Below are 13146 nucleotides of genomic sequence, written 5' to 3'. Positions count from 1 at the left end.
CATGGATAAAACTGTTTAAGGAGAGAGTATAGAGGAGGAAAAACACCAAGTAAAGAATCTTCAAAGTTGAGAAAATTGTTAAAGGCTTATGTACATAGCTGCAACTACCATCAAATTAAAATTTTTTGTCAACCTCAAAGGTAAATCTAAAATCAAAGATCCAAGCAAAGTGGAAGTTGATGATACTGCCTTCTCAGAGTAGCCATCCTCTCATTATCCTGTCCTCTGAAGTTCATGGATATTTACTTACACAAATGAAGAAAGGGTTGCAAAGCACTGAATAAAAATCAAACAAATTTCTTACTGCCATATAGGAAAATAAAGCCAAAAACAGATTTAAAAACAAAAAAAAGATAAGTAAAAATAAAAATATTTTAAAAGGCTGGAGATAAAAGCAAAATCTATACCTTACTTTACAATGATGTTTTAAAAGATGTTTACAAATATAATTGGTGGAATAATTAATGTTATTGAAAATCTGATCTAATAAGCAAATCAAAGGAAAGTTAAATTTTGTTGAAAATAATAAAAATGGGTAGAATAGCAGATAAGACCAGTCTAATAGTCCAGCTTTATCTCTAACCACTCTCCTCCTAGGTATTAAACATCATCCTTGCTGGACTTCTTTTAGTTCTTCACATATACCCCATACTCTCTTGTCAAACATGCACTCATTTACTAATTCAACAAAAACTGCTCAGCACCTACCTCGTGCTAAGCATCATGCTAGGTGATTGGATGAATGGTAAACATACACCCCTTGCTCTCAAGAAGCTCATATTCTAGTAAAAGAGACAGACATGCAATAGATAGCCACAAAAGTATTTAATACAGTCATGATAAGGAAAAGTGCCAATAAAAGAAAGTGCAGGGTACATGGGAATATGTAGTAAAATGTATTCTGGAAGGTTGAGAAAGCCTTTTTCTACGGAAATGACATTTAAATTCAGACCTAAAGGATGTGCAGTAGCTCTCTGAAACAACATGGTGTACACCAGGATATGGTATTAATGAGGAATAAAAGAGGGTACATGAAGGTGATGAGGGATAGGATTAGGCTAACTCTCAGAAGATTGTAATTAACAACTGGGTAGATAGTGGAGCCATTTACTGAAACAGAGAACTCTAGTATATAAACAAGTCAATGGATAAGATCATGAATTTAATTGTGGACATCTGAGTTGAAGTAATCAAGGGGTGATGAGTAATAGGCAGCTAGACCTATAGGTTTGGGGCTCAGAACGAAAATGTGGGCTGTGGATACATATTTTAGATTATCAGTGTATATAATTGAAGTCATGGGAAGAGATCAGATAAATCACTTAGGGATATTATAGTGCAGAAAAAAGATAAGTTCCAGGCATTTAGAGGACAGAAGGATAAAAAAACTAGACAGACTGAAACCAGCAAAGTATTGTAACAGAAGACAATGAAAAAGAGTATTCCAAGGAGAGAGCTGTGAAATGCTACTGAGAGGTCAAATGAGATAGAAATATTTACTCTGACTTAGAACACTTTCCCCTCTTGGGCTGGTTAAATTTACACTCATCCTTCAGGTTTCATCTGGTTATTTCTTCCAGCCAGCACTGCCAGAATTCCTAACTCTGGCTTATGTACCCATCTTATATGCCTTCTGTACATACTCCTATCATAGCATTTATCATTTTGTGTTGTAATTGTAATAGCCTATTTACTTGTCCATATCTCCACCATAATTCAAACTTGTCAAATGTATGGAAGAAGCAAGACTGTGGGTCTGGTTCAAAACTGTATCTCCCTCAAATGCAGTATTTCTCGTATTTGTCTCCCATAGCTACTAGCATAGCACCTGGCAACAAGACTAGTACTCTGTAAATAGTTGCTGACATATATTTATTTAGTACCTATTAATTGCCAATCTCTGAGCTGGACGTAATGGAGGAAATAAGGCATTACTGTCAGATAAGAATCCAACCTTCAAAGAGCTTCTTTTCTGATTATATGCAGCTATATAAATGAACAAATAATAATAGTGTATTTCTTACCATGTCAGTAGTCATCACTTTTGCTACGATATGTGTTATAGTCTTTCCAAAGTCTCTTTTTCCTTTCCTACGCCTCAGAATTCTTGGAAAGAAAGGCCCATGAACTCTGAAGTTGAAAACATTTATTTATGATTAAATTAACATGAAAAAGACAACATATACTTACTTAGAAAATTAAAACTTGGTACTAAGCATCTTTGAGAAATAGGTTTAACTAATTTTAAGCTTCTTGAAGAGCAATGAGCAACTTGAGAGCAATGCAACAATTGAAATCTTTTAGGTAACTGTTTAAAGCTTTGAATTCTAAAATCTTTTCATTTTAATGAAAATCTGTGTGCAACCCACTACAATCATCTCAACTTTTCAATACAGTAGAAATTTTCTTGATTGTACTTTCATAATCCACTGAATTGTAGACACTTGAAGCAGCGATAGATTATGTCTCTGATACTTAGGTATAAGAATGTTTTGGGACATGCCTAATTTGAGATACTATGTTCATTTAACAGATTGTTTTTGTTTCAAAGGTTAAGTTCTCCATAGATATAGTTGGCTGCTGGCCTCCCAGCAGAACAATTATAGCTTCCCTCTTCATTGCTTCTTAACTGTTTGATGTTCAGTGCTCTTTCTCTTCTTTCTGCTTTTCTTTACAGTTCCTGTTTCCTATCAATCATTTAAATGTCATCAAAAGAAAGAAAGGAAAAAAAAAAATTGAGTATAACTTTTACCGTTACTGTCAGCCAAAAGGGATACTCCTTTTTCAACATATTTACCAGCAGTCTCCTTAGGTGTAATCTTTTGGGTTCTCTGCAGCACTTTGATTATTGCTTGATGCTAATGGGATGCAGCATTAATACCAATATTTTTCAGCTTATATTTCAATTGTTAATATTTTTGTAAAGCTTAAAATTTCAGAAAACTGTTTCTAAGAATTTATGACACCAATTATTAAATTTTGAATTTTAAGATACCAGCAATGTCCTCCAAAGCAAAAGTTTCATTCAACATTTCAAAATCAAACCCATTCAGCATTTTTATACCTATTTAAGCAATTGGTTTTGATTTTGAGAGAAATACTCATACATTTTTTTCACTGTATAGCTAATTACTAGTTGCTCAAAGAGTAAAGCATCTTACATGCAGGAAATAAGTAGTTTCTCATACAATCCTAGTTTTGAAATTAAAGGTATATGTGATTTTTTAAATTATACCTTTATTAAGGTATAATTTACATCACAGACACTCATTTTAAATGAACCATTCTATGAGGTTTCACACATGTAAACACCCATTTAACTCAATCATAATAATCAAGATATAGAACATTCCCATCATACTGATAAGTTCCTTCATGCATCTTTGCAGTCAATCCTCCACATCCACTCCCAGAAAACCACTGATCTGCTTTCTGTCATAGATTTCCCTTTCTTGGAAGTTTTTTTTTGTTTTTTTTTTTTGAGGCACGGGGGCCTCTCACTGTTGTGGCCTCTCTCGTTGCGGAGCACAGGCTCCGGACGCACAGGCTCAGCGGCCATGGCTCACGGGCGCAGCCGCCCCGTGGCATGTGGGATCTTCCCGGACTGGGGCACGAACCCATGGCCCCTGCATCAGCAGGCGGACTCTCAGCCACTGTGCCACCAGGGAAGCCCCCTTTCTTGGAATTTTTAAATGGAATTTTAAAATGGAATATGCTATGTACTCTCTTGTGTCTGGCTTTTTTCAGTCAGACTATTTTGAGATCCATCATGTTATTTTGTGTATCAGCAATTTATTTCTTTATAGCGCAGAGCAGTATTTCATTATAGGATTTTCTATATACAAGCATGTCATCTGCAAGTACAGATAATTTTACTTTTCCCTTTCTGATCTGGATGACTTTTATTTCTTTTTCTTGCCTACTGCTCTGGCTAGAAACTCTAGTACAACTGAATACAAGAATGGACATACTTGTCTTGTTCCTGATCTTACGCAGGGAAGTATCCATTCTTTCATCAGTAAGTATGATGTTAATTATAGGTTTTTCATAGATGGTCTCAAACAGGTTGGGAAAGATCCATGCTATTCCAAGCTTTTTGAGAATTTTTGTTGTGAAAGAGTGTTGAATTTTGTCAAATGATTTTTCTATAACAATTGAGATGATAATATGGCTTTATTGTGTATTTCATTGATTTATTTTCATATTTTAAACCAACCTTGCATTCCTGGGATAAACTCCACTTGTCATAATGTATGATCCTTTTTATATGTTGCTAGACTCAGTTTGTTAAAGTATTACTGAGGATTTTGCATCTATATTTATATGCGATAGTTTATGTAGTTTTCTTGTTATGTCTTTCTATAGTTTTAGTATCAGGGTGATTGATAGTGGCCTCATAGAATGAGTTGGGGAGGTGTTCCCTTCTCTTTTTATTTTCTGGAAGAGTTTGTAAAAAAAAAATTGGTGTTAATTCTTTAAATGTTTGGTAGAATTCACCAGTGAAGATATCTGGTCCTTGGCTTTTCTTTGTGGATAGTTTTTAAATTTGCTAATTCAATCTCCCTACTTGCTATAGGTCCATTCAAATTTTCTGTTTCTGTTTGAGTCAGTTTTGGTAGATTGTGTCCATTTGATCTAGGTTATCTAATTTGTTGGCATATAATTGCTCATACTATTCCTTAATAATCCTTTTTATTTCTGTTCATATTTTCAACTTATTTGGGTAAATACCAACGGTTTGAATAAATTTAGCTTTTAAGAAACTATCAAACCATCTTCAAAAGAGGCTGTACTACTTACTCTGTATTCCCATAAATAATGAGAGTTCCTATTGCTCCACATCCTTGTCAGCAATTGGTATTGTCAGGTTTTTGCTTTGTTTTGTTTGTTTAGCCATTCTAATAGGTTATAATGAGATCTCATTTTAATTTGTAATTCCCTAATGACAAATGATGTTGAGCATCTTTTTTAAAATTTATTGATTTATTTATTTTTGGCTGTGTTGGGTCTTCATTGCTGCGTGTGGGCTTTCTCTAGTTGCAGCGAGCGGAGTCTACTCTTTGCTGCAGTGCGCGGGCTTCTCATGGTGGCTTCTCTTGTTGTGGAGCGTGGGCTCTGGGCATGCAAGCTTCAGTAGTTGTGGCACGCGGGCTCAGTATTTGTGGCTCACAGGCTCTAGAGCGCAGGACCAGTAGTTGTGGCACACGGGCTTAGTTGCTCCATGGCATGTGGGATCTTCCTGGACCAGGGACTGAACCTGTGTCCCCTGCATTTGCAGGCATATTCTTAACCACTGCGCCACCAGGGAAGTCCCTCGAGCATCTTTTTATATGCTTATTTACCATTTACCATCTATATATTTTCTTTGGTAAGGTGTCTGTTTAAGTCCTTTTCCCATTTTTAATTGGGTTATTTGCTACTTATGAATGAATTTTAAGAGATCTATCTATATCTATCTATCTATATATTAGATATGTCTCTTTTTTTTTTGGCCACACCACATGCCATGCAGGATCTTAGTTCCTGACCAGGTATTAAACTCGTGCCCACTGCAGTGGAGGCGCAGAGTCCTAACCACTGGACTGCCAGGGAATTCCCCTAGATACAAATCCTTTATAAGATATGTGTTTTGCAAATATTTTCTCCAAATCTATGGCTAATCTTTTCATTCCCTTAACAGTGTCTTTCACAGAGCATAAGTTTTTCATTTTAATGAAGTCTAATTCATCATCTTTTTCTCTCATGGATCATACTTTTGGTGTTGTATATAAAAACTCATTGCCAAACCCAAAGTCACATAGATTTTCTTCTGTTTTATTCTAGAAGTCTTAGTTTGTTTACATTTAGGTCTACGGATCACTGTGAGTTAATTTTTTGTGAAAGGTGTAAGGTGTGTGTCTAAGTTCATGTTTTTACACAAGGACATTCAATTATTCTAACTCCATTTGTTGAAAAGAATATCCTTTCTCTATTTAATTTCCTTTGCCAAAAATCAGTCAACTATATTTGTGTAGATCCATTTATGGACTCTCTATTCTGTTCCATTGATCTATATGTCTATTCCTTCACCAATACCATTATTCTTCTTTGGTATTGTGTTGGCTATCTTAGGCTATTGCCTTTCCATACAAATTTTAGAAGTAGGTGGTATCTACAAAATAGCTTTCTGAGATTTTCATTAGGATTGCATTGAATCTATAGATCAAGTTGGAAAGAACTGACATCTTAACAACATTGAGTCTTCCAATCCGTGAACATGGACTATCTCTTCATTTATTTACATTCCCTTTTCTTTTCTGTCATCATAGTTTTATAATTTTTCACATATAGATCCTATACATATTTTGTTAGATTTATACCTAAGTATTTCATTTTTTTGGCTCTACTGTAAGTGGTATTTTTTAGAATTCTAAATTGTTGCTGGTTTATAAGGAAGCAATTGACTTTTTAACTGAGGTTTATTGATTTACAATATTATATTAGTTTCAGGTGTACAAAATGATTCAAAATTTTTATAGATTATACTTCACTTATAGTTATTATAAGATATTGGCTATATTCCCTGTGCTGTACAATATATCCTTGTAGCTTATTTATTTTATACATAGTAGTGTGTACTTCTTAATCCCCTACTCCTATCTTGTGTCTCCCCCTTTTCCTCTCCCCACTGGTAACCACTAGTTTGTTCTCTATATCTGTAGGTCTGTTTCTTTTTTGTTATAGTCACCAGTTTGTTTTATTTTTTATATTCCACACACAAGTGAATACAGACAGTATTTATTTTTCTCTGTCTGACTTATTTCACTAAGCATAATACCTCCAGGTCCATCCATATTGTTGCAAATTGCAAAATTTCATTCTTTATATGGCTGAGTACTATTCCATTGAATCTATATGGACTTAGGTTGCTTACATATCTTGGCTATTATAAATAATGTTGCTATGAACATTGGGGTGGAAGAAATTGACTTTTGAATATTAACCTTGCATCCTGTGAACTTGCTATACTCATTTTTTGTTCCAGGCTTTTTTGTTATTGTGGTGGTTATTTAGGATTCTCTATGTAGACAGTCATGTCATCTGTAAAGAGTTTTATTTATTCCTTCCCAGCCTGTATACCTTTCATTTCTATTTCTTGTCCTATTGCACTATCTAAGACTTCTAGTATGATGGTGAATAGAAGTGATTAGAGAAAATATTCTTGCCTTATTCCTAGAGGGAAAGCATATAGTTTCTCACCAGTGAGTATGATGTTAGCTGTAGAGTTTTTGTAATGTTCTTTTTCAATAAGAGGAATTCTCCTCTAGATCTATTATTATTATTGCTTGATCTATCAACTATTGAAAAAGGGATGCTGAAGTCTCCAACTATAATAGTGTATTTGTCTATTTGTCCTTGCATTTCTATCAGTTTTTGCCTCACCTACTTTGATTCTCTGTTGTTGGGTGCATACACACATTAAGGATTGTCATGTCTTCTTGGAAAATCAAACCATTTATCATTATGCAATTCCTGATAATTTTACTGATTCTGAAAGCCTACTTTGTCTGAAATTAATATAGCTACTCCAGCTTTTTAATGGTTGTGTTAGCATGAAGTATCTTTCTCTAACCTTTTCCTTTGAACATTTCTAAGCCTTTATGTTTAAAGTGGGTTTCTTGTAGATGACATATGGTTGAATCTTGTCTTTTTATCCACTTTGACAATCTCTTATCTTTTGATTTATGTATTTAGATCATTCACATTTAAAGTAATTATTGAGGAACTTCCCTGGTGATCCAGTGGCTAAGACTCCGTGCTCCCAATGCCAGGGGCCTGGGTTCAATGCCAGGTCTGGGAACTAGATCCCACACGCTGCAACTAAGAGGTCGCACGTGCCACAACTAAAAAGATCCCGCGTGCCACAACTAGGACGCAGCACAGCCAAATAAATAAAAATAAATATTTTAAAAGATAAATTATTGATATCGTTAAATTAATATCTACTACACTTGCAACAGTTTTCTATTTGTTGTACCTCCTTTTTGTCTCCTCTAGTTTTAGCTGAGCATTTAGTAATTCCATTTTATCTTCCCTCTTAACATATCAATTATTTTAAAAAGTTTTTTTAGTGTTTGCCCTATAGATGGCAATATACATTTTAAACTAAGTCTACCATCAAATAACACTATACTACTTCATGTACAGTACAGGTACCTTTTAACAGAGTTTTCCCATTTCTCCCCTCCTATCCCTATGATATTACTGTCACTTATTTAACCAATCCATAAACAATTACCACCCAATACCATCATAACTACTATTACTTTAAATAGTTATCTTTTAGATTGATAGAGATCTTTTGAGAATAAGAAAAAGAAAAGATTTTATCTTCATTTATTCCTCCTCCAGAGCTCTTCTCTTGTATAAGTAGATCTGAGTTTCTGACCTTTAATAATTTTTCTTCTCCCTGAAGAACTTCCGTTAGCCTTTCTTGCAAGGCCAATCTACTGGTGACAAATTCCTTTGGTTTTTGTTAGTTTGCTCTTCTTTTTTTTTTTTGGTCTAAGGAAGCTATTCCCCTTCACTTTTGAAGGATAATTTCACTAGACATAGAATTCTAGGATGGTGGTTTTCTTTCAACACTGAATATTTCACTCCACTATCATCTTGTTTACATGATTTCTTATAAGGAGCCCACTGAATTTCTCATTCTTGTTCACCTATAGGTAGGGTTTCCTTACCCCCCTAGGCTTCTTTCAAGATTTTTTCTTTATCTTTGGTTTTCTTCAGTTTAAATATAATATGCCTATTTATACAATTTTGGGGTATTTATCCTGCTTGGAGTTCTCTAAGCTTCCTGAATCTGTGGTTTGGTGTCTGCATTTAATTTGGAAATTTTTCACCATTTTTTTTTTTTTTCCTGCGGTACGCGGGCCTCTCACTGTTGTGGCCTCTCCCGTTGTGGAGCACAGGCTCCGGACGCACAGGCTCAGCAGCCATGGCTCACGGGCCTAGCTGCTCTGTGGCATGTGGGATCTTCCCGGACCGCGGCACGAACCCGTGTCCCCTGCATCGGCAGGCGGACTCTCAACCACTGCACCATCAGGGAAGCCCCTTCACCATTATTAATTTAAATTTTTTTTCTGCTGCATTTCCTTTTTCTCTTCTGGTATTCCAATTACACATATGCTACATTCTTTGAAACTGTTCCACAGTTTTTGTATGTTTTGTTGTTTTTTCATTATTTTTTCTCTTTGCATTTCAGTTTGAGACAATGCAATTGACATATCTTCAAGCTTTCTGATTCTTTCCTCAGTTGTGTCCCATCTACTGGTGAGCCCTTCAAAGGTATTCTTCATTTCTATTTACAGTGTCTTTGATTTCTAGCATGATTTTTTAATTTGTTCTTACAGATTCCATCTTCTGCTTACATTAGCCATCTGTTCTTGAAGGTTGTGTACTTTTTCCCATTAAAGTCCTTAACATATTAATCATAGCTTTTTTTTTTTTTCTTTTTGGCTGTACTGCACGGCATGTGGGATCTTAGTTCCCTGACCAGGGATTGAACCTGTGCCCCCTGCAGTGGAAGCACGCAGTCCTAACCACTGGACTGCCACAGAAGTCCCAATCATAGCTATTTTAAATTTCCTGTTTGGTTAATTCCAAAATCATACTTGAGTCTGGTTCTGATGCTTGCTTTCCCTCTTCAGACTTAGTTTTTTCTTGCCTTTTAGCATATCTTATAATTTTTTGTTGAAACCCACGCATGATGTATTGGCTAGTAGGAAGTGAGGGAGATAGGCTTTTAGTGTGAGGTTTTATATTAATCCAACCAGGAGGTAGCCTGTGTTTGTTTGTTGTAGCTTTAGGTGTCAGAGGCTTCAAATTGCTGTAGTTTCCATATTTCTGTCTCCTCTCCTTTCCATATTTCTGTCTCCTCCTCTTCCTTTAAAACTACTCTTGGAAGAGTCTGTGTCTTACAGGTCTTTTAACTATAATCCAGTTATTATACTGGAATCCTGTTGGTGTGGTTTTAAGTTTCGGCAGAGAGGAAATGTTCTATATTCTTATGATTGATTTTCAGGCTTTTACTGAGTCTGTATCACCAAACTGTGACCTTCACAAGTGTTTCTTAGTCCGCTCTTTCCCCAGACAAGAAGGCTAGATGGGGCTAGAGTCAGGGAAATGCTCTTCCTCTAGGTGGGAAAAAGCTCTGGTAAAGTCTTTTCCCCTGGAGAATAGATCTTTGTTATGGAAAATGCTCGGGGTATATTTCACAATGGTTACTTTTCCCTTCACCCTGCCACAGTCATAATGGGATCTTTCTTGGCTCTTCACCTGAGAACGTAGTGAGACTCCTGGAGGTTAAACCCCACAAAGGTATGAGGTCTCCCTAAGAACTGCAGCTCCCCAGGAGTTTCTCTCATACTCGTTAACATTCAGCCTCCAGCAATCTATCAAAATTACCATTTAAGTCTTTTACAATTTATGGCTCTAGTGGATTCTGTTCAAGGTAAGCAGATCTTAGCTGTGACTCTTACCTTTCTCCAGATTTCAGGGTGGCAGTTTGTCCTGTGACCTCAGTTCTCTGATAGTTCCAAGACAGTAATTTTCAAGTTTGTTCAGCTTTTTTCTTGTTGTAAGGATAGGACTGATAACTCACAAGCTCTTTGCATGTCAGAGCTGAATCTGGAAATCCTTGGTTCTATTTTATAGTTTTCATTTCTCTGTTGAGATTCTCTGTATACTTATGCTTTCCTTTAGTTCTCTGATATAGTTATAACAGCTGCTTTGAAGTCTTTGCCTGACAAATCTAACATCTGGGCCCACCCAAAATCAGATTCTATTAACTTCTTTTTTTCCTGAGGATAGATCTAAATTTCTGGTTTCTTTGCATACCTATTAATTTTGGGTTGAACACTGGAGATTTTGGATAATATACTCTGGTAACTCTGTGTTATGTTCTTCTGAGGATTGTTAGTCCTGTATTTTAGCAGGCAGTTAACTTGCCTGGCCTCAAAATGCAAAATGTTTTCCTTGAGGTATGTAGCAGCTGACATCTCTGCTCAGTTCTCTCACCTTCCATGTTTCGCTCTTATACTTCCTTATTTAGCAGAGTTCCCAGATTTCTCTCCCCTGCCATTGCTAGCAAAGTTTAGTGGACAGCCAAGGATCTGAGCAGAGTTTATGCTCAAATTTTGGGTCTCACTCCTTTTGCAGCTCTCTCACTTTCAGACTATCCCAACTAAATTTCCAGCTGCTCTGCCAGCACTGTCCTTTGTCACCTTGAAACAGTTAGATGCCATTTTTTTTGTTGCCTGGGCTATGAGAACTGGTGATGACCCTCAGACCAGAATGCCACAAGTTCCCATTCCTTACCCATTCCAAGGATAAACTTTTCTGGTTCCTGATGCTTTTGGTCATTTCATAGTGCCTTAAAATTATTTGAAGACTTTTAATATATTTTGCCAGATATTATAATTGTTACCTATGGAAAGGTTTGACCAATTAACTCACTCCACCACCCCTGGAATAAGATTCTCTGTGATTATAACTTTTAAGATGAGAGGACTCTGTGTTACCCTATACCATTAGAATATAAAGTCTAGTGACGATAACTTGTATTAAAATTCAACTTTCACTGAATCTGGATTTTAGATAAGTGGATTTCAAAAATCTTATCTATACTGATTCCCCAAAGTAATCCTAAGATTTTGTTACACAGGAATCCCACTAACAATGAAACATCAAAAATGGGCACTAGAATGAGATTCTTAGTGATTTTTAAAAAGGGCAAACTTGGGGACTTCCCTGGTGGTGCAGTGGTTAAGACTCCACACTCCCAATGCAGGGGCCTGGGTTCAATCCCTGGTCAGGGAACTAGATCCCACACACGCACCACAACTAAGAGTTCGCATGCCGCAACTAAGACCCGGCACAACCAAATAAATAAACAAATAAGTAATTTTTTTTTTTTTTAAAAGGTCAAACTTGAGGGCTTCCCTGGTGGCGCAGTGGTTGAGAGTCTGCCTGCCGATGCAGGGGACACGGGTTCGTGCCCCGGTCCGGGAAGATCCCACATGCCGCGGAGCGGCTGGGCCCGTGAGCCATGGCCGCTGAGCCTGTGAGTCCGGAGCCTGTGCTCCGCAACGGGAGAGGCCACAACAGTGAGAGGCCCACGTACCGCAAAAAATAAATAAATAAATAAAAATAAAAAAAGGTCAAACTTGAAAGAAAATAGAATAAGAAAATATTTAGGCTAATAATTAATTGTTAGACAAGTAAAATATGGCTCAGAATTCCTAAGGCAAAGAATGAGTAAAGGTGGAACACAAAGGAAGGAGCTTAACAACTTAGTATGAAATAGCCAAAAGTCCTTTGGCTCCAATCAAGGTTTTCCATTAATTTTGGGGTCATGAGCAAGAATTCCTCTTTCCCCTCTATTTCAAACAAAGACATTACTGCACAGTAATGTAAAAATATTTTAATACATTTTGAAGTATTCTGGAGAATGATGCCAGTTAAATCTGCATTATTTTATTTAACATCAAAAAAACAACTTATTTTGGTTAGAAAAGAAATTAGGCAGCCAAATTAGTCAACTCTCTCTCTACTTTTCATTTTATATGTGGATTACATCTACTTACTCTTTTCTTATGCTTTGGCCAAAATTAAGAAGGTAAAGGAGAAAGGTAAGGAAAGGACTAGATTTATGAGATTTTTTTCATCAAAAAAACCCAAAACAATGATTTCAGTGAATTCAGCTAATATAAAAATAATTTTCCAATATTGGTAGTTGCACCTGTGCTTATAAATTGGACATCTACTTTTATAATCTATTTCAATTAGGGTAACATATATGACAAGTAATATGATAGAAGAATGACCATGCAATCTTTTTGTTTCCATTTAAAATAGAACAAACTATTACCTGAGGCGTAAATCTTCCCACATTTTCAATAATCCACAGAGCATTACTATCTCATAGTACTTTTTCCAGCATTCAACAGCCTCTGCTGCAGATGGATCTTCTTTAATATTGCTCTGATACTCAATGAGCTCGATTCGCTTGTTTTTATACTTTTCCAAAGTTTTTTTGAAACGTTGTGCAATAGGACCAGGTATTGTTCCATCTTGTATATCACACCACCTGAAAAGTATGAG

The 13146-nt window shown here is 36.1% G+C and overlaps 1 protein-coding gene across 1 annotated transcript in view; it reads right to left on the bottom strand.

The window, feature by feature from the left end:
- The window catches only part of SHCBP1L (SHC binding and spindle associated 1 like), a 45510-nt gene that overhangs the window by 20608 nt on the left and 11756 nt on the right, over window positions 1-13146 (bottom strand). Inside the window, exons 5-6 of the mRNA XM_027083070.1 lie at window positions 12914-13132; window positions 2025-2130 (exon numbers count right to left, since the gene is read on the bottom strand). Of these exons, the coding sequence (XP_026938871.1) occupies window positions 2025-2130; window positions 12914-13132 (325 nt within the window). The remainder of the gene's footprint in view (window positions 1-2024; window positions 2131-12913; window positions 13133-13146) is intronic.

This window comes from Aethalodelphis obliquidens, unplaced genomic scaffold (genome assembly GCF_003676395.1).
Source record: "Aethalodelphis obliquidens isolate GAN/ISIS:26980383/991018 unplaced genomic scaffold, ASM367639v1 scaffold48, whole genome shotgun sequence".
In the NCBI taxonomy this organism is placed as follows: domain Eukaryota; kingdom Metazoa; phylum Chordata; class Mammalia; order Artiodactyla; family Delphinidae; genus Aethalodelphis; species Aethalodelphis obliquidens.
This window is presented reverse-complemented; position numbering and strand designations above follow the sequence as displayed.